The sequence below is a fragment of the Xyrauchen texanus genome, chromosome 14, assembly GCF_025860055.1.
Source record: "Xyrauchen texanus isolate HMW12.3.18 chromosome 14, RBS_HiC_50CHRs, whole genome shotgun sequence".
In the NCBI taxonomy this organism is placed as follows: domain Eukaryota; kingdom Metazoa; phylum Chordata; class Actinopteri; order Cypriniformes; family Catostomidae; genus Xyrauchen; species Xyrauchen texanus.
The window spans coordinates 17,279,498-17,299,997 of record NC_068289.1 but is presented as its reverse complement, the minus strand read 5'-3'; the positions used below and the strand labels follow the sequence as shown (position 1 = coordinate 17,299,997).

Below are 20,500 nucleotides of genomic sequence, written 5' to 3'. Positions count from 1 at the left end.
GCAATATTCATTAAAACTTCTCCTTTTGTGTTCCAAATGAGAAAGATAGACATATAGGTTTGAATCAACATAAGGGTGAGTAAATTATAACAGAAATATGGCTTTAAAAATGATGTTTTACAGTAGTAAAAATAACTGTGGCAACTATGATATCTTGGCAGAAACTTTGGTTTTGAGAATGGTTAGCTTTGAGCTGTGATTAACAGGAATGCTGTGAATGTCATTTTTTATGTTTAGTTATTCTTAGAATCAAAACGTATTCTTCTACATAATGAAACATATCAAAAAGCTCAATCTTAAGCTTATACTTGCAAGCTCTGACAAACACAACTTCCCTTATCGTTGGGAAACTTTTATCCTTACTCTTTGAGCAATTTCTTTTCATCTCCTTTGTCAGATGACTGATATTTTGATGAGCCAGCATTTGTTTTTTCCCTTTATTCTTTGGTTTTGATATTTAAACTGTTACTCTAGCTGTATACAAGCCACTGTGTGGTAGAGGGGCTGATGGAGAACGAAGTGGAGACATTTGAAGGAAATGCCACTGTTATCAGCCAGGCAAACCCTCTGTATGACATCAACATGAAGTTTCTTGAGGCTGACCGATACGAATTCCAGCACAGTGGTAAGTTCTGCATAGATTGAGATATTTTTCACAATAACATTTCACATTTTCACAGATTTAATAATGTACTTCTATGCACAACAAACCCCAACAAACCCCAATGTCTTTAATAAGAGCTAAAACTGAATTGGAAGCTTATTTTTCCCCACATGGCACAGAGAGTTTTAGAAGAAAGTAAGCAGCAGATTAAAACACAAATGATTTTTCACAAATGATGACACTGTATTTAAGCAAAAAGGCACAAGAGGCCCTACTATATTGTGAATATACTCTTTAGCCATGAGAATATGCACAATATAGCATGGGCTCAAGTGCTTTGTATTTAATTAATTTATTAAATTGTTGCTACATCATTAAAATATTATGGACATACTTTTTTCATCAAAACAATATTTCATTAAGCACATTCATTAAGTTCCATCTTTCCTATCTAGTTTCTGACATAGTAGAAAGTTGCTCTGCAAAATTACCCATATATACATATATATATATATATATATATATATATATATATATATTATATATATATATACTTTATATTACAAAACAAGTTGTTTAAAAGGGCTATAATCTGCGTGTCTTGCAGAGCTGAGGTCTGAGAAACCAGCATACAAACAGCGCTGTATTCCTGTTCTTGTGGTTTTCTTCCTCCTGCTAATTGCACTGAATTCTTTGCTGGTTTATAAAGGTGAGATGGAACAGAAATAAATACAGTGGCCCTGAAAGTATCTGGACACATAAGCCACATTTACAGATGTACAGTATGTATGTCATTACATTAGATAACAAAATATCAAGTGTCATTTAAAGAAAGATTGCACATGCACACATCTAACAAAACCAAAAGAGAAATTTGTTAGGTTTGAAATGATAAAACAATAGATACACTGTTTTGGGGAAATTTCATTCAATCATTCAAGCTATCACATAATTTCTGGTTCCTTTTCTATTGATATTCAGTCTGATTTGTGTGTAGATGTTGTAGCTCAACTGGAAAGGTTTGATGCTAGAAATGCCAATGCCATGGGTTTGATTTTCAAATGAATGAGATGAATGCATTGTTAGTAATTTTTGATAAAATGGTCTGATAAATAAATACATGTAAATTGTAAACATGTCGTGTTTTGTAGTTTTTACTCTGGAGGCTTGGGCACACTCTCACTGTTTAACTGATGATAATGCCAGCACAGAGAATCTAATATCTACAAGTCAAGCTGTCAAGCAAGGCAGCGTTAGCTCAAACCGACATGCTAAGGTACTACACACACACATATGCAAAAAAATGCTCATATTAATACATTCAAACACCCTCAGACAGATTATTGTTATAAATATACAAAATAATGTCTTAACCTAAAGGTGCAAAAAGGTTTCTGTGAGGTTTAGGGTTAGGGGATGTCAAATATCATAACTTCAATATATAAGTAATAGTAAATTGAAAGTCGCCACTGTGTGTGTGTTTTATAGCATGCGTGTCTGTCCAATCTGTGTGGGGAGGACGGAACTCTAGAGAAACTGAGAATTCAAATAAATCAGTTCAACATCAGTGCACAAAGAGGTACACACAACACACACTCACATAAAACAAACACACAAAAAGACAAATCCTTTTTGAGATAAAAGGGTAATAAAAGTAATAAAAGGGTTTTGTCAAGAGTTGGCACCATATTTTTGTCCTGCAGAATTGAAGCCACATTGTTTTTGTATATTTTATAGCCATGGTTTGCCCACCTGGTCCACCTGGCCCGCCTGGACAAATTGGACCACGAGGAGTTTCAGGTAAGTTTACATACCACATTCATTCAACACATTCACATAATTTCGATATACTTTCATTATAACACATATAGTTCTGTGCATTGCCTGTATGAAGATACATGCCCTGAAAATATTGTCACTCAATCACCCCCTCTCTCTCTCTCTTAATTTTTTCTGTCATTAATATAATGACTACTCTTTAGTGTGACATTCAAGATTAAAGAAACAAGATTTTTTAATTTGTGATACATTAGGGATTATATTCATTTAGAGATAATTTAATTTGTGAAATTTCATCTACACAATCAGAAGAAACAAATGAAGAAAAACAATAGAATATAAAAATGAAAAACAAAAATCATTTAAAAGCCAATTTTTTTTTTTAAACAAAGTTAATTAATAAACACTTTAGTATGTGAAACAAAACAAAAAACAAATGAAAGTTTATAAATAGAATTTTACAATTACAGTCCAATTTAAAATGCTGAACTGGTTTATTATTACTGTAAATTTTGTCTTTACGGTTCACCTCTGATTTCTGTAATGGCTAGTTGGGTGAAATATTGTTAATTGGTCTTGTCTATGAAACCCAGCAGCAGATTGATACAAATTCAATGACCAGGATAGGAGCCAATCACTTGTCGTCTTTTCCTTTAACAATCTGTGTTTTCAGCTCTCCCTACTGGTCAAAATTGAGATTAACCTTGAACTTAACAAAAGCTGCAATCTAACCCTTGATGTTTTAGTTTCTGTTGAGTTTTATCCCCCAAAAATTGGGGTAAATTGCAATTTTTGTTGATTTGACTTCACTGCATTGTGCAGTCAGTATTTATACTCCAGATCTGTTCTCTATCAGGAAATCCTGGTTTGCAAGGGCCACCTGGAAAAATCGGAGACACTGGGTCACCAGGTTAGTGCATGTTTGGATATAGGTGTGCTCTTGAAATACATGTGTGAGTACAGTGCTATGTGGTGAACTCTCTCTCTCTCTCGCTCTTTCTCTCAGGTAGGGCAGGTGATCCTGGAGCTGCAGGTGAAAAAGGAGAGAGAGGTGACCTGGGTGTGGCAGGGGAGAGGGGGCCAGCAGGCATCACGGGTGCACCTGGTAATAGTCCTTTCACAACTATCATTCAGCTCGAGCTTTCGGTCACAGTGCAGATGATCAATATCTCTCCCTGTCTATTTTTCTCTCTGCAGGTATTCCTGGCTTAAAGGGGGATCCAGGAGAGAGAGGAATACAAGGTATGTATTAATTGTGATTAAAGACCACCTTTAATATTATTGTCCATACCTTTCATTGAAATGATCCCAGTTCATAATTGGACACCATAATTAGAATACTTATTCTGAACAAAATTGTCTGAGTGTCTTTGTAAGAATATCTGTTCTTGCAGATTTTGCTTTGCTATAAGAGTGCTCTAATGTACCTCTATGGTCCCTTTTCTTTGCATTCAAGGCTTACCCGGTGCTGATGGCCATCCTGGATCAGACGGAAAGACTGGTATTCCAGGAGCTCATGGATCTCCTGGAATTCCAGGTACTTTGAGGCAACATAACACTAATATGTTAGCAGTGTTGTAGAGTAACTAACTACTAAAAAGTATCAACGCTACAAACTTAAATAGATTTTTCAGTAGTGTTATAGTAGTTCAGCAATTTTCACAATAGAGAAGCTTCTCCAGAAACAGGCTAAATTTCCCAACAAGTAGCAGCCTTAAAGAGAGTTTGCCAGATGTCTTCTTTTTTAATCAAAATATTTAGTTTATTGCTGGTTTTTATCACTATATATCGATTTAGTTATATAAAATGAGGTGTTTTCTAATTGTATTATTATTATTATTATTTAATGTTGTCCTCTATTAGTTTAATTCTACCCCAATTAAATATATAACTATCAGGTATTAATAATATTGTATATACTATATATTAGTTTATATTATACTATTTATACTTCTACTACTAGTCATAATAATAATAATAATTAGGTTTGCATTAGTTGAAAAGCTATGGCATTGCAAAGTTAACAAGGTCGCTGTGAAAATAGATTTGAGGCTGTACCTCGGCAACACCTTGTTCTATAGAAACAAAACGTGGTATGCTTGATGAGGACCACGGTTTGAGGGCACATGCAGAGTATCGCCACAGCCCTACCTATAAGTCAAGAATTGTGAAAAAAAAAATAATTTTGCTGTAACTTTTGAACCGTATGTCCTAAAACTATGGGGTTGTCTGTGGATTCCTTAGGTTATGCAGATTTCAGCTATATCAGTTTTCCAATATAGGCCATACTGCCTTTTCCCCATATTGAATTTTGTTAAAAAGTGCTAAATATTTTAAATGCAGTGTCAGATTTGAAAGAAAATAGGTAGGCATCATCAACATCATGTCCTGAGGATATCTGAACAGTTTAAAGACAGCACCACATATAGATAAAAAGATAACCCACACTTGTGTGCTGACTCTAAACTCTTATTAGTCTAGACTCTAGTCTCTTTGCCATGGCATTGATGAGACTGAGTGGCACAGTGATTAGAAAATGAGACTATGGTTCTAAAGGTTGTCAGTTGAAGTCCAGTAAAGAATAAAAAAAAAATTGTTGACCTGTTGACCTCTGAGTCTTCATGTTGAGTTTGATACTACGTAGGCTGCACTACATTGAATAAATCCTGCTTGAATTCAAAACTACTTAGCATTAAAATAAAGATATTCCCAGCTATTGTTTTGTACTCTCAGTTTGGAACATGTCTTTCACAGAGATGAGATGTGTTGACTGAGTGGCCCAGTGGTTAAAGTGTTGGGTTGTAAAACAAAAGGTTGTGAGATTGAATCCTGAAAAGTATGGTTTTAAAAATTGTGCTTCTGTTGACCTCTTCCTTTTGTGCTTGGTACTATGTAGGCTGGACTACATCACATAATTTATGTTGAATTAAAATCCACTTGGCTGTAACAACATTTTCTCAGCAATAATTTTGTACTCTTCACTTGGACAGTCAGTTTGACATTGCTAAGCTGTGTCAGCTGAATGGCCAAGTGGTTAAAGTACTCGAATGATTTTCAAAATTATGTTTTTGAATTCAAGTCCAGCAAAAATTGGTTTTAAAATGTTTACTACTGTTGAACTCTGAGTCTTCATGTTGTGCTTACAACAACTCCATAATTCCTGCTTCAATTCTAAACTTATTAGCTGTAACAATATTTTCTCAGCAAACATTATGTGCTTTTAAATTAGAATGTCTCTTTGGCATCAGGCAGACTTGTCGATTGTGAGGTGCAGTGGTGAGTGCTTTTAACTACTATTCCAAAGAAAATTAGTTCGACTTTACAATTTAAAAAATTGTACTTTGGTTCACCTTTGAGTCTTCATGTTGTGCATACAATAATGTAGTCCTTACTTACCTGCATATTTCCTGCTTCAGTTCAAACCATTTTGTTGTACTCTCCATTTTGAACGCAAATACTAAGCTGACTGTGGTGACCACTGTGCTTAGGTGTGCTGATTCACAGCTTGGTATGTCCCTTTGGCTGCTGTTCACCTTGTGGCAGTGTGGTGTAGTGGATTGTGCACTTAACTGTGGCACGGAAAGTCATAAATTCAATCCCGTTGTGAGGCAGCTTGTGAAGTAGTGTCGGTTTATTCTGTATGTCATATACATGACCTGTTGTACTCACTATGCAGTTTTTGCGGTTCCATTGCTTCACCCCATAATTGCTTCTTGCAGCTATATTAATAATTGTTATTATTATTATTATTCAAAACTAAATTGTTACACTTTCTGAAGTGTGAGGGCAGTTCTTTCATCCATAATCTTAAGCATTTATAAAACTGATAGATTTTTAAACTTCAAAACTCTCTTCTTTCAGGGCCTAAAGGAGACACGGGATCCAGAGGTGTCCGGGGAGAGTCTGGACCTCCAGGGCCTAGAGGTAAGAATGTTTATGTACAGAAACGGTAAGTGAATGTACTACAGATCAATACTCAGTTGTTTGGACCATAGTTTCCTTTTCTTTATGTATTGAATAAACCTTTTTTCTCTGTTAAAGTAATGCTTTCTGTATGATTGATGAACTATTTTGTAGGTTACATGTAGCCTCACATAACCAGACTGTGCAGCTTTGTAGCTTGTTTTTATGTGCCGTTTGTGGCGGTTTTATCTTAAAATATTTGATAACATAATATTAGACCAGCATGAAAAACGTCCTGGTTACATTCGTAACCTCTGTTCCCTGATGAAGGGAACGATACGGTGTGTCGATGTAGTGACACTAGGGGTCACTCTTGGGAGCCCGAGACACCTCTGATCTTTGATAAAAGGCCAATGGTAATTGGCGAGTGGTATTCGCATACCACTCCCCCAAACAGACGTTCCCTATCTGTCACTCACTCGATGTTGTGTCGATGTAGTGACACTAGGGGTCCCTATATGAAACACCACAACTAGCTGAACTGTGTTACGTGAACTGGCAGTGCGAGATGGGGAGACTACTTTGTGCCTCGTTACCAGCGCACCAGGCCGACACGTAACCTCCCTCGCTGTTATGAGCATTGAACGGCCCTTCGGGGACAAGTCAACTGCCCAAAAAATATGGACAGGCTACACATGGTCTTGCCAAGCCTTGTTGGAAGAATGTCATGTGGAGAAGTTTCTACAAACATAGTGACTGGGGCAGAGGGGTCTCTGCCCAAGAAGACGTAGTTTACCAACAAGGAAACATTTTAGTGGAAGATATACGTTGCATGGCTTCACCTATGGGGACCCAACACATGCGGAGGACCTACCCCAGTACAGGGCTTAGTTAGCACATGTACTGAGCTGGAAGCCAGTTTCTCCACAAACTCATCCGCCACAGGGCTAGGAGGAAGTAATCCAGGGATCACATTTTGTGAACACTACTGGGAGTCAACAGTGCACGTCTTCAGCTCAGGGGAGTTGAAAGGAGCTATGCACAAGCGATACACCCGGCCAGCTGTCCCGGACTTACCTGTTCATTCCTGCCAAGACACGGGACGAAATTGGCTCAACCCAGACATTGTAGAGCCTTGCAAAGGTGTTGGGTATTGCTCAGGCTGCAAATGTCTGTTAGAGAGGCGCCACTGTTCAAGGCCCAGGAGGCCGCCACACTACTGGTAGAATAAGCTAGTAGAGGCAGAATGTCTCTTTGGCATCAGGCAGACTTGTCGATTGTGAGGTGCAGTGGTGAGTGCTTTTAACTACTATTCCCGCAGAGGCAGCACTTGCTGAGCATGATATGCCATCACTATGGCATCAATGACCCAGTGGGCAATCCTCTGCTTGGAGACAGCGCTTTCCGCTGTCCACCAATGTAAGACAAGAGCTGCTTAGAGACACTAAAGCTCTGCACACGATCTAAATAGATGCGTAAAGCGTGCACCGGACACAGCAACGTCAAGGCTGGGGCTACCACATCCTGGGGCAGCACTTGCAGTTTCACCACCTGATCCCTAAATGGGGTCGTGGGAACCTTGTAGCCCGGTCGGGGCCACAAGATCATGTGAGAGTAGCCCAGACCGAACTCCAGGCACGTTTCGCTGACAGAAAACGCTTGCAGGTCTCCTACCCTCTTGATTGAAGTGAGCACAGTCAGGAGGGAAGACTTTAAAGAGAGTGCCTTAAGCTCATCTGACTCCAAGGGCTCAAAGGGCGCTCCCCATAGACCCTGAAGAACTACAGAGAGGTACCATGAGGGAATGAGGCACAGTCTGGAGGGATTCAACCTCTTGGCGCCTCTCAGCAACCTGATGATCAAGTCATGCTTCCCTAAGGACTTACCGTCATCTGTGTCTTGGTGTGCCGTTACACCTTCAAGGTAGAGGGGACAATAAGGCAATATACACCCATGGCAACTGACAAACAAGATGAGAGAATGCGTAGCAACAATAAACAAAGCGATGCCATGCATTCTCACATTAAATAAGCGTGCATCACAAGGCAAATGCCACGCGATGCACACAACAGGTGGAAAAACAAGACAGGACACCTGTGCGAGAGTTTGGCCACACACAACCAGGAAACCTCAGACCAATGTGACCGAACCTCAGCACAACGTGACCCGGTGCGTGGTGCAACGCATGTCCGTAGTCGCGAGAGACATACATAGATTATTGATGAGAGTGCAATGCACTCATGTTAATTCAGGACAAGACACCAAAACCGAAATCGAACCAGGCAGAAGGGTTAGGATCCAGACACCATGTTCCAGGCATGACCAACTGAAAACACAAGACAGACATGGGATGATAATGCCACAGTCCTGTCACTCTGTCAGTCTGGGTTTTTGTCTGATAGTGACTATGGCATTATAGTCACATGTCTGTCTTGTGTTTTCAGTTGGTCTCATGGTGACATTGTGATGATAATCAACAGTTCCCTTTACAAAAAGCTTCACTACGATGCTGCGCTGCTAAGCGCTACAGGGAACAACTCTAGCTGTGAACCGAGCTGAATAATGTGTGTAACACGTCAATGAACATTGACCGGAATTTATAGCCTCGGCTGATGTAATCATTAGATGCACCTGCGGCCATGCTATAAATGGATACGTCACCAGGTGTCGTCAGAAACTCTTTTTTCAGAGCGATTCTGTTTCTGTGTGTTTCACAAACCCTGTCAAAACTTTCTTTCCTCTGTTAGGAGTTAGAATCAGTTAGGCAGTGTGCAGTGAACGTTGTTCTCTTTTCTCTTCTGTTTAGAAAATATTCTATATATATATATATATTTCTAAAAAAGAAAGAGAAAAAAAGAGAGAATGACTGAAAGCCACAAACGGTGGGTGTTCCCCTCTTCTCGCTCTATAGCTGAAGATGACACACATCAGTTTTTGCTCTGTTTGTTTGGGGGTAAGAGCACGCTGCTCTCGCGTTGCAGCAGGGTGGGTGCGAGCACTGCAATTTGCTTTAACAGGCAGAGTGCGTCGTGCTCGCCTCGCTTGCTTCCGGGAGTCAGCACTCACGAAAAAAAAAAGATCGTTCGTGGGGCTCTTGCATGGATTTGGCTGAGGAGCAAGAGACGGGTTGATCCCTTTCTTTCACTCTCTCCCCAAACCCAGCTGGTTCTTCACATGATCTCGAAGCGCGTTCCAACGCTTCTTCGGATCATGAGGTGGATCGCGATTCTCTTCCCGCCTCCGAGCTTTCCGTCCGCGATAAAAAATCTACGGAGGGATTGCTCGATGTTGTTACTCGTGCGGTTGCCAGATTGGACTGGCCATGCGAAAAAGAGACCCCCAAACGCTCCAAATTAAGGGATAGATTTTATCTTCCAGTCTAAGAAAGGGAACGCCTCACGGGTCCCTTACCTTCTTTGATAACCTCCATGAAGAGCTTTTTCGCTCATGGAGAACCCCTAAAAAAATATATATATATATATATATATATATATATATATTTTCTTCCCGTGTTCACATACCCTCGACGTCATTATATTCAACTATCATGGGTGCTGAGGCACGGGGGTATTCAGTGATGCCGCCGGTCGAAGAGACGCTTGCGGGCTATCTCTCACCGGGCTCGGCATCGTCACTTAAGAAGCCCTCTCTCCCCTCAAAGCCTTGTAGGACAACCTCCACTTTAGTGGGACGGGCTTATCAAGCAGCAGGTCAGGCTGGTGCTGCTCTGCACACTATGCTGTTTTACAGGCGTACCAGGCTGACCTCCTGGACGACCTGAGTGTGGGTTCTGCACTTGACGAGCAAGCCTCAGACCCGCCTCGGTCCTGACTGAGGGGAGGCTCAAAAGCAAAGCGTGGCGAGTCGTGCTCCTCCTCCCAGGGATTGGGGACAGTCTCGCCGCCCTCGCCAGCCCCGAAGCAAGACCTCAGGACTATAAATTCTAGTAAGAGAAAACCCTGACGGTCTTGCGCCTAGATTAGGGGTAGCTCCCCTCGGGACGGGCGCGTGCTTCACTTCACCCCTCCCGGTACCCCTCGAAGCCCCTCCATTCCCGCCACCTCTTGGTGTTTCGGGTTGCAGAGGCTTCCGTCAAAATTGGGTGTTTTCGCTGTTCCTGCATTTTATTCAGGACGCGAAACACTCGACAACCCCTCAACAGGAAGTGTTAAAATATAATACCCATCTCAGAGATCCTGGCAGCTTGGAAACTTCTGCCTGATATATTCTTTTCTGTGGGTCTTATAAGGGCGTCAGGATAACCTCCCTCGCTGTTATGAGCATTGAACGGCCCTTCGGGGACAAGTCAACTGCCCAAAAAATATGGACAGGCTACACATGGTCTTGCCGAGCCTTGTTGGAAGAATGTCATGTGGAGAAGTTTCTACAAACATAGTGACTGGGGCAGAGGGGTCTCTGCCCAAGAAGACGTAGTTTACCAACAAGGAAACATTTTAGTGGAAGATATACGTTGCATGGCTTCACCTATGGGGACCCAACACATGCGGAGGACCTACCCCAGTACAGGGCTTAGTTAGCACATGTACTGAGCTGGAAGCCAGTTTCTCCACAAACTCATCCGCCACAGGGCTAGGAGGAAGTAATCCAGGGATCACATTTTGTGAACACTACTGGGAGTCAACAGTGCACGTCTTCAGCTCAGGGGAGTTGAAAGGAGCTATGCACAAGCGATACACCCGGCCAGCTGTCCCGGACTTACCTGTTCATTCCTGCCAAGACACGGGACGAAATTGGCTCAACCCGGACATTGTAGAGCCTTGCAAAGGTGTTGGGTATTGCCCAGGCTGCAAATGTCTGTTAGAGAGGCGCCACTGTTCAAGGCCCAGGAGGCCGCCACACTACTGGTAGAATAAGCTAGTAGCCCCGCAGAGGCAGCACTTGCTGAGCGTGATATGCCATCACTATGGCATCAATGACCCAGTGGGCAATCCTCTGCTTGGAGACAGCGCTTTCCGCTGTCCACCAATGTAAGACAAGAGCTGCTTAGAGACACTAAAGCTCTGCACACGATCTAAATAGATGCGTAAAGCGTGCACCGGACACAGCAACGTCAAGGCTGGGGCTGCCACATCCTGGGGCAGCACTTGCAGTTTCACCACCTGATCCCTAAATGGGGTCGTGGGAACCTTGTAGCCGGTCGGGGCCACAAGATCATGTGAGAGTAGCCCAGACCGAACTCCAGGCACGTTTCAGCTGACAGAAAACGCTTGCAGGTCTCCTACCCTCTTGATTGAAGTGAGCACAGTCAGGAGGGAAGACTTTAAAGAGAGTGCCTTAAGCTCATCTGACTCCAAGGGCTCAAAGGGCGCTCCCCATAGACCCTGAAGAACTACAGAGAGGTACCATGAGGGAATGAGGCACAGTCTGGAGGGATTCAACCTCTTGGCGCCTCTCAGCAACCTGATGATCAAGTCATGCTTCCCTAAGGACTTACCGTCATCTGTGTCTTGGTGTGCCGTTACACCTTCAAGGTAGAGGGGACAATAAGGCAATATACACCCATGGCAACTGACAAACAAGATGAGAGAATGCGTAGCAACAATAAACAAAGCGATGCCATGCATTCTCACATTAAATAAGCGTGCATCACAAGGCAAATGCCACGCGATGCACACAACAGGTGGAAAAAACAAGACAGGACACCTGTGCGAGAGTTTGGCCACACACAACCAGGAAACCTCAGACCAATGTGACCGAACCTCAGCACAACGTGACCCGGGTGTGTGGTGCAACGCATGTCCGTAGTCGCGAGAGACATACATAGATTATTGATGAGAGTGCAATGCACTCATGTTAATTCAGGACAAGACACCAAAACCGAAATCGAACCAGGCAGAAGGGTTAGGATCCAGACACCATGTTCCAGGCATGACCAACTGAAAACACAAGACAGACATGGGATGATAATGCCACAGTCCTGTCACTCTGTCAGTCTGGGTTTTTGTCTGATAGTGACTATGGCATTATAGTCACATGTCTGTCTTGTGTTTTCAGTTGGTCTCATGGTGACATTGTGATGATAATCAACAGTTCCCTTTACAAAAAGCTTCACTACGATGCTGCGCTGCTAAGCGCTACAGGGAACAACTCTAGCTGTGAACCGAGCTGAATAATGTGTGTAACACGTCAATGAACATTGACCGAATTTATAGCCTCGGCTGATGTAATCATTAGATGCACCTGCGGCCATGCTATAAATGGATACGTCACCAGGTGTCGTCAGAAACTCTTTTTTCAGAGCGATTCTGTTTCTGTGTGTTTCACAAACCCTGTCAAAACTTTCTTTCCTCTGTTAGGAGTTAGAATCAGTTAGGCAGTGTGCAGTGAACGTTGTTCTCTTTTCTCTTCTGTTTAGAAAATATTCTATATATATATATATATATTTCTAAAAAAGAAAGAGAAAAAAAGAGAGAATGACTGAAAGCCGCAAACGGTGGGTGTTCCCCTCTTCTCGCTCTATAGCTGAAGATGACACACATCAGTTTTTGCTCTGTTTGTTTGGGGGTAAGAGCACGCTGCTCTCGCGTTGCAGCAGGGTGGGTGCGAGCACTGCGATTTGCTTTAACAGGCAGAGTGCGTCGTGCTCGCCTCGCTTGCTTCCGGGAGTCAGCACTCACGAAAAAAAAAAGATCGTTCGTGGGGCTCTTGCATGGATTTGGCTGAGGAGCAAGAGACGGGTTGATCCCTTTCTTTCACTCTCTCCCCAAACCCAGCTGGTTCTTCACATGATCTCGAAGCGCGTTCCAACGCTTCTTCGGATCATGAGGTGGATCGCGATTCTCTTCCCGCCTCCGAGCTTTCCGTCCGCGATAAAAAATCTACGGAGGGATTGCTCGATGTTGTTACTCGTGCGGTTGCCAGATTGGACTGGCCACGCGAAAAAGAGACCCCCAAACGCTCCAAATTAAGGGATAGATTTTATCTTCCAGTCTAAGAAAGGGAACGCCTCATGGGTCCCTTACCTTCTTTGATAACCTCCATGAAGAGCTTTTTCGCTCATGGAGAACCCCTAAAAAAATATATATATATATATATATATATATATATATATATATATATATATATATATATATATATATATATATTCTTCCGTGTTCACATACCCTCGACGTCATTATATTCAACTATCATGGGTGCTGAGGCACGGGGGTATTCAGTGATGCCGCCGGTCGAAGAGACGCTTGCGGGCTATCTCTCACCGGGCTCGGCATCGTCACTTAAGAAGCCCTCTCTCCCCTCAAAGCCTTGTAGGACAACCTCCACTTTAGTGGGACGGGCTTATCAAGCAGCAGGTCAGGCTGGTGCTGCTCTGCACACTATGCTGTTTTACAGGCGTACCAGGCTGACCTCCTGGACGACCTGAGTGTGGGTTCTGCGCTTGACGAGCAAGCCTCAGACCCGCCTCGGTCCTGACTGAGGGGAGGCTCAAAAGCAAAGCGTGGCGAGTCGTGCTCCTCCTCCCAGGGATTGGGGACAGTCTCGCCGCCCTCGCCAGCCCCCGAAGCAAGACCTCAGGACTATAAATTCTAGTAAGAGAAAACCCTGACGGTCTTGCGCCTAGATTAGGGGGTAGCTCCCTCGGGACGGGCGCGTGCTTCACTTCACCCCTCCCGGTACCCCCTCGAAGCCCCTCCATTCCCGCCACCTCTTGGTGTTTCGGGTTGCAGAGGCTTCCGTCAAAATTGGGTGTTTTCGCTGTTCCTGCATTTTATTCAGGACGCGAAACACTCGACAACCCCTCAACAGGAAGTGTTAAAATATAATACCCATCTCAGAGATCCTGGCAGCTTGGAAACTTCTGCCTGATATATTCATTTCTGTGGGTCTTATAAGGGCGTCAGGATTTAATTCACTCGCCGCTTTTCTGTGTTTCAATGGCGTGTTCTCACTACCGTGAACCGGATTACTTTTTATGTAAAAAAATAAAAAACCTCAATCTCCTGGTTAAAGGGGCCATGGTATGTGTTCCCCTTCCAGAGAGAGAGTTAGGTTATTACACTAAATACTTCCCGTTTCCCATGGAGGGTGAGGGGTGGCGTCTGGCTTAGATCTTAAAGCTTGAACTACCCGTGGGTGTTCAAGTCCAAGATGATGCCTGTCAAGACAGTCGTGTCTCAAGCCCTACAACTCGTTTGGCTGGTCACCATCGATCTTATGACGCACTTCTATACTTCATTTAGAAGTTCTGCCACAACATGGAAAGTTCCTGAGGTTCACTTCCAGGGGCGAAGTCTTCCAGGGTCAGGTTCTTTCACTCAGCCTAGCCCTTTTTACCCGCACATTCACAATGCATGATGTAGCACTGGCTCCTTGCGACTCCGGGGCATCTGCATTCTGAATTATGTAGACGACTGGCTGATCCTAGCGCAGTTCCAGGAACTGGCAGTTCAGCACAGGGACATCGTCTTAGCTCATCTGTTTCTCTGGGGTTGAGGCTCAACGCCAAGAAAAGCATCCTCTCTCCCACTCAGAACACTGTCTATCGGGGCATTGTATGGAGTTCAATCACAATGCGGGCACAACTGTCTCCCGCTAGGATTGAGTCCATTCAGATCACCCTGAGCAAAGTCAGGCTAGGTCAAGGTTGCACTGTTATCAGTATCAACGATTTCCAGGTCTCGTGGCGACCGCGTCTTCTGCTCATGAGACCGTTTTTGTTGTGGCCAAAAGCCAGGGGATTTCTTCCAAGGGCCAAAACCCCTAGGCTAATAAGGGTTACGCGCCTCAGGCTTCGTTCCCTTTCTATGTGGTTCAGACCCCGGTTTTCTGCCTTGGGTCCCACTCTAGGTGCGTCTTGTTATCGCAGACTGCTAACGACAGACGCCTCCCTGACAGGCGGGGTAGCGGCCTTAAGTGGTCGTCCAGCTTAAGGGGATAGGAGGGTCGTCAGCTCGGTTGTCACTGTCTCGGGTTGATGGCTGTATTTCTGGCCCTGAAATACCTCCTCCTGAGGCTGCCATGTCTTGGTGCGGGTAGACAATACAGCGGTAGCCTCTTACATAAATCATCAAGGAGACCCACGTTCTTGTCAGCTGTATTTCTGACACGTCGGATTCTCCTTAGGGCCCAGGGTAAGCTCCTGTCACTCAGGTCAGTTATATCCCTGGATGCCCGTATACGGGAGCAGATTTACGGTCCAGACAGAAAATACCAATGGGGGAGTGAAGAACTCCACCCTAAGGTAGTAGTTGCCCAGAGTTCGCCAGCAAGGGTTTTTGCCTCTTACTGATAGCACTGCGCTGGCCGAACAGGGCTTGGTTCTCGGAGCTAATCTCTTCCCTCGACGGCTCGCCTTGGGCGATTCCGAACAGGAAGGATCTTCTATCTCAGGCACAGGGCAATATTTCATCCCTGCCCCGAATTGTGGAATCTTTCATGTTTGGCCCCTAAGGGTACCAACTGAGGGACACAGGGCTTTCTCCTGAGGTTATCGAGACCTTTTTAAATGCCGGGCTTTTTCCACTTGGAACAAGTTTGGGTGAGATCTTAGGGCAGAAGAGGACCTCTTCGCCTCTATGAATAGCGCAATGTCTCCTCTACTTCTCCCTGAAATCACCCAGCCCCCTTGGGTCTGGACGTTAAGACACATACATGACCCAGAATGCATCTGTATGCATTTCTTTCCCTGGTTTCTCTGCTCCCGGGAGTCTTGGCGATGTTCACCAGCAAGGGTCTTGCCTCCTATTAATGGCGCTGTGCTGGCCGAACAGGATACGTTTCTCGGAGCTAATTCCTCTCCTCGTCGGCTCGCCTTGGGCGATTCCGAACAGGGAGGACCTTCTCATCCTTGGCCCGAATTGTGAAACCTTTCATGTCTGGCCCCTAAGGGTACCAAATGAGGTTCACAGGGTTTTCTCTTGAGATTATTGAGACCATTTCAAGTGCTAGGGCTCCCTCCACTTGGAACTGATCTGGGTAGATTTTACAGGGCAGAAGAGGACCTCTTCGCCTCTGTTGATAGCGCAATGTCTCCTCTACTTCTCCCCGAGTCGCCCAGTCCCCCCCTGATCGTAGTAACACATACATAGCACAAATGCGCCTGCATGCGTTTCCTTCTACTAAAGTTCGTATTACAGAACCAGCTTACTGCCAGTTTGCTTCAGTTCTGGATTTTCTGTAGAAAGAACTGTCAGCGGGCACTTGCCTCGCCACTGCCAGGTTCTATGTGGCCACTGCGGTTTGCCACGGCTTGGTGGGCGGGGTGCCCTCAAAGAGGCATCCTCATTATTGCCTGGGCCTACGAGGCACGCGGTCAAGCTTTGCCAGTATGTTTTAGGGTGCACTCTACCAGAGGGCTCTCCTCCTCTAAAACCTTGGCTAGAGGTCTCCCTCTGCAGCAAGTTTGTGATGCAGCAGGTTGTCCTCTCCGCACACATTCATTCGATTTTTATAGTTTGGATGTTCTGCCACTCCGGGCTCTTATGCCCTTGAGTCGACATCTCAAGCTCATTTCTGGACAAGTTTGTGATGCGGCAGGCTGGTCCTCTCCGCTCACATTCATCAGTTTTTATGACAAGTTTGTGTTGCGATAGGGTTTTCTTCGCACACATTCATTGAACTTTATGGGTTAGATGCTTTGCTACTCCGGACTCTTATGTCCTTGAGTCGACATCTCAGCCCATGCCTAAACAAGTTTGTGATGCGGCAGGTTGTCCTCTCTGCACACATTCATTGGACTTTTTTAGTTTGGATGTTCTGCACTCCGGGCTCTTATGCCCTTGAGTCGACATCTCAGCTCATACCTAAACAAGTTTGTGATGCGGCAGGCTGGTCCTCTCCGCTCACATTCATCAGTTTTTATGACAAGTTTGTGTTGCGATAGGGTTCTCTTCGCACACATTCATCGAACTTTATGGGTTAGATGCTTTGCTACTCCAGACTCTTATGTCCTTGAGTTGACATCTCAGCCCATGCCTAAACAAGTTTGTGATGCGGCAGGCTGGTCCTCTCCGCTCACATTCATCAGTTTTTATGACAAGTTTGTGTTGCGATAGGGTTCTCTTCGCACACATTCATCAAACATTTATGGGTTAGATGCTTTGCTACTCCGGGCTCTTATGCCCTTGAGTCAACATCTCAGCTCATGCCTGAACAAGTTTGTGATGCGGCAGACTGGTCCTCTCCGCTCACATTCATCAGTTTTTATGACAAGTTTGTGTTGCGATAGGGTTCTCTTTGCACACATTCATCGAACTTTATGGGTTAGACGCTTTGCTACTCCAGGCTCTTATGTCCTTGAGTCGACATCTCAGCCCATGCCTAAACAAGTTTGTGATGCGGCAGGCTGGTCCTCTCCGCACACATTCATCAAAATTGAATGGTTTAGATGTTTATGCTACTCCGGGCTCTTATGCCCTTGAGTCGACATCTCAAGCTCATGTCTGAGACCTCTCGCGTTTTTGTGAGTACACTGCACAACCGTAGGAGTCCGGACAGCCCCAAGTGCGGCGGCATGGGTATTGCGTTCCCCGTAGCGCTTAGCAGCGCAGCATCGTAGTGAAGCTTTTTGTAAAGGGAACGTCTCGGGTTACATATGTAACCCTTGTTCCCTGAAAAAAGCGGAACGAGATGCTGCGCTGCTTTGCCGCACTGGGACGTCCCAGGACTGCTCTTCAAAAAGAAGTATCTGACGACACCTGGTGACGTATCCATTTATAGCCTGGCCGCAGGTGCATCTAATGATTACATCAGCCGAGGCAATAAATTCCGGTCAATGTTCATTGACGTGTTACACACACTATTCAGCTCGGTTCACAGCTAGAGTTGTTCCTCGTAGCGCTTAGCAGCGCAGCATCTCGTTCCACTTTTTTCAGGGAACAAAGGTTACACATGTAACCCGAGACGTTTTCATTAGAACATAATTTTGATGAAAATATGATGAGAAAAAAATTATACTGCAACAACGCAAACACTGTCAGAATGCGTAACTTGAGTAACTTGCAATTTCCTTAAACATGTGTTTATTTTAATCATATGTATCAAACATTAATCTTTAATATATTTGAAACATGTTTAAATAATTTTTAATAGTTTATAAATGTTTTTAAATATTTAAATATATAGTTAAAATTTTGTCTGTTACAGTTTGATACATGTTTTTTTTCATTCTGCACATTATTGTCAAGTAAACTTTTATTTTTGTTAACAAAAATAATATGTCCTTTTAGTCAGAGTAAAATTAATTAAAATGAATGAATATGATATGATGAAATAGTGCCTACAATATTAATAATTATACACAATAAAAATTATGACTACAATAAAATCTGTGTGGAAATTAACACTTTTCTCAAACAAAACTCTTGAAAATATCTAAAAAGTCGATGCTTACTAACTTGGAAATTATTGGCAAGTCCACTGACTACTAGTTCTTCTTCAAAAGTGCTCGTTGTATTAACACGGTACCCTGACAGTCATCCCATCTGAGGCTAAGTCTAGGGTGCATTTGACTGTATTCCATCAAGAGCTTCTTGTATTTAAGAGATCTTGTTGTTAGTTTTAATGCAGAACTTTAAATTCCAGTGTGTCTGGCTTAGTTTGTCCTGATTAATTTGCGTGCTAACCTACGGCTTGTGGGTCTTTCAGGACCTCCTGGTCCAGGAGGACCTACTGGTCTGCAAGGACCACCTGGAGAAAAAGGTTCACCTGGACCAAAGGGAGACCTTGGCCTTGGAATTCCAGGTATGAGAGCTTAGGAAACAAGCCAATAAATGTAATATATGCCATCATGTGAATTATTGACTTTCAACGGATTGTTTTCATGGCGCACAGGACAACCTGGACAAAAGGGAAATACAGGCTTGCCAGGTAAATGAATAAATAAACACAAACAAATGATGAACATGGAGTTTTTCTGACACAGTCCTCATCTGACTTTGATGAGTTGTCCCTGATGTAGGTGTCCCTGGACAAAGAGGACTGAAAGGAGACAAGGGCAGTAAAGGAGATTCAGGTAAGCTCCACATTTAAAAGACACATACAGTGGCTCCAAAAAATGTTTGATGCTCACATTACAAATGCATGAATGTCATTGCATTAGATAACAAAATAGATAACAAACTATCAAACTAAGTGACATCTCATTCTAAAGCTTTTATCAAAACTAACTTTTATGAGGAATTTTGTATTCAACTAATCAGATGATCCTAAGGTCATGTACAGTAAAGTAAGTCAGTTCAAGTTCACACAAGTGTCCTAGCAGAGAAACCACAGGTTTTTCATCACATGAACTATGGACATGTTCCACTAACATTTGACAACCACAAAGTACACAAAATACTTTTTTATCTTCATTTTGAACATTATATATATTGCTCTGTCATTTAAAACATGTGAGTCTTGTGAAATTTTTGGTTTTAAAAGAGTTCTTATTCCATCTTTGTAAAAAAAAAAAAAACACATGTTTTGAAATTTTAAATTTAAAATGCAATGCCATTCATACATTTAAAATTGTGGCTTAAGTGTCCAAATACTTTTGACAACTGTACATACTGTATGTTCCTGTAATCATGCTTTTCTTGTTATCTAGTTTATTCTTGGGATTTAGTTAAGAGATTAAACACATTTTACAGTCTGACAGTGCTTTCCTTTGTAACGGTGGCACACCCAAACTTAAATTGAAATGTATAATAAGATTAAATACATTAAGGCGCCAGACAGATTTAGCCTGTCAAAAATAAATAATTTGCCCAGGACAGCTCTAACTATCCTAAAAATCACCTGTTACAAATTAGAATGTACATTTTAAACACTTTCTCTTTCATTCTTTCTTTCTTTCTCTCTCTTCTTCACTCTCATTCCTTTAGGACTCCGTGGTTTACCAGGGCAAAAGGGAGAGCCAGGTATGTTTTGGCACATCTGTGCATGTGAATCCATAATATGTGTGCATCCACAGCATCTATTTGTTTATTTTTAACTGTTTTGTGAGTAAAATTATTTTGTGTGTTTTTAACAGGTCCTAAGGGTGACATGGGTAATGTAGGACCTACAGGTTCGTGTAATTACCTGTATAACTGATTCATCCTTGTGTTCTACTGGGTAACTGTTTCTGACATCAGACATCATGACTTCTTCTAGATCTTGGGGTTCTGGCTTTTGAGCCCTGAGATAACATTTAATTTAACATTCACACATTCAAAGTAAATACCTATACACATATTCTGCAGTATGCATAGGGCACCAACTCCCTAGGGG

General features: G+C 43.1%; 1 protein-coding gene across 1 annotated transcript in view; it reads left to right on the top strand.

Annotated features, from left to right (window-relative positions):
* The first annotated feature begins 449 nt into the window (after positions 1–449).
* LOC127654901 (macrophage receptor MARCO-like) overlaps positions 450–20,500 on the top strand; it is a 31,745-nt gene continuing 11,694 nt past the window's right edge. The window contains exons 1-15 of the mRNA XM_052142448.1: positions 450–625; positions 1,212–1,313; positions 1,756–1,880; positions 2,093–2,183; positions 2,342–2,404; positions 3,240–3,293; positions 3,390–3,488; positions 3,581–3,625; positions 3,840–3,920; positions 6,245–6,307; positions 18,893–18,988; positions 19,079–19,114; positions 19,206–19,259; positions 20,113–20,148; positions 20,262–20,297. Coding sequence (XP_051998408.1) covers positions 508–625; positions 1,212–1,313; positions 1,756–1,880; positions 2,093–2,183; positions 2,342–2,404; positions 3,240–3,293; positions 3,390–3,488; positions 3,581–3,625; positions 3,840–3,920; positions 6,245–6,307; positions 18,893–18,988; positions 19,079–19,114; positions 19,206–19,259; positions 20,113–20,148; positions 20,262–20,297 — 1,099 coding nt within the window. The 5' untranslated portion in view covers positions 450–507. The remainder of the gene's footprint in view (positions 626–1,211; positions 1,314–1,755; positions 1,881–2,092; positions 2,184–2,341; positions 2,405–3,239; positions 3,294–3,389; positions 3,489–3,580; positions 3,626–3,839; positions 3,921–6,244; positions 6,308–18,892; positions 18,989–19,078; positions 19,115–19,205; positions 19,260–20,112; positions 20,149–20,261; positions 20,298–20,500) is intronic.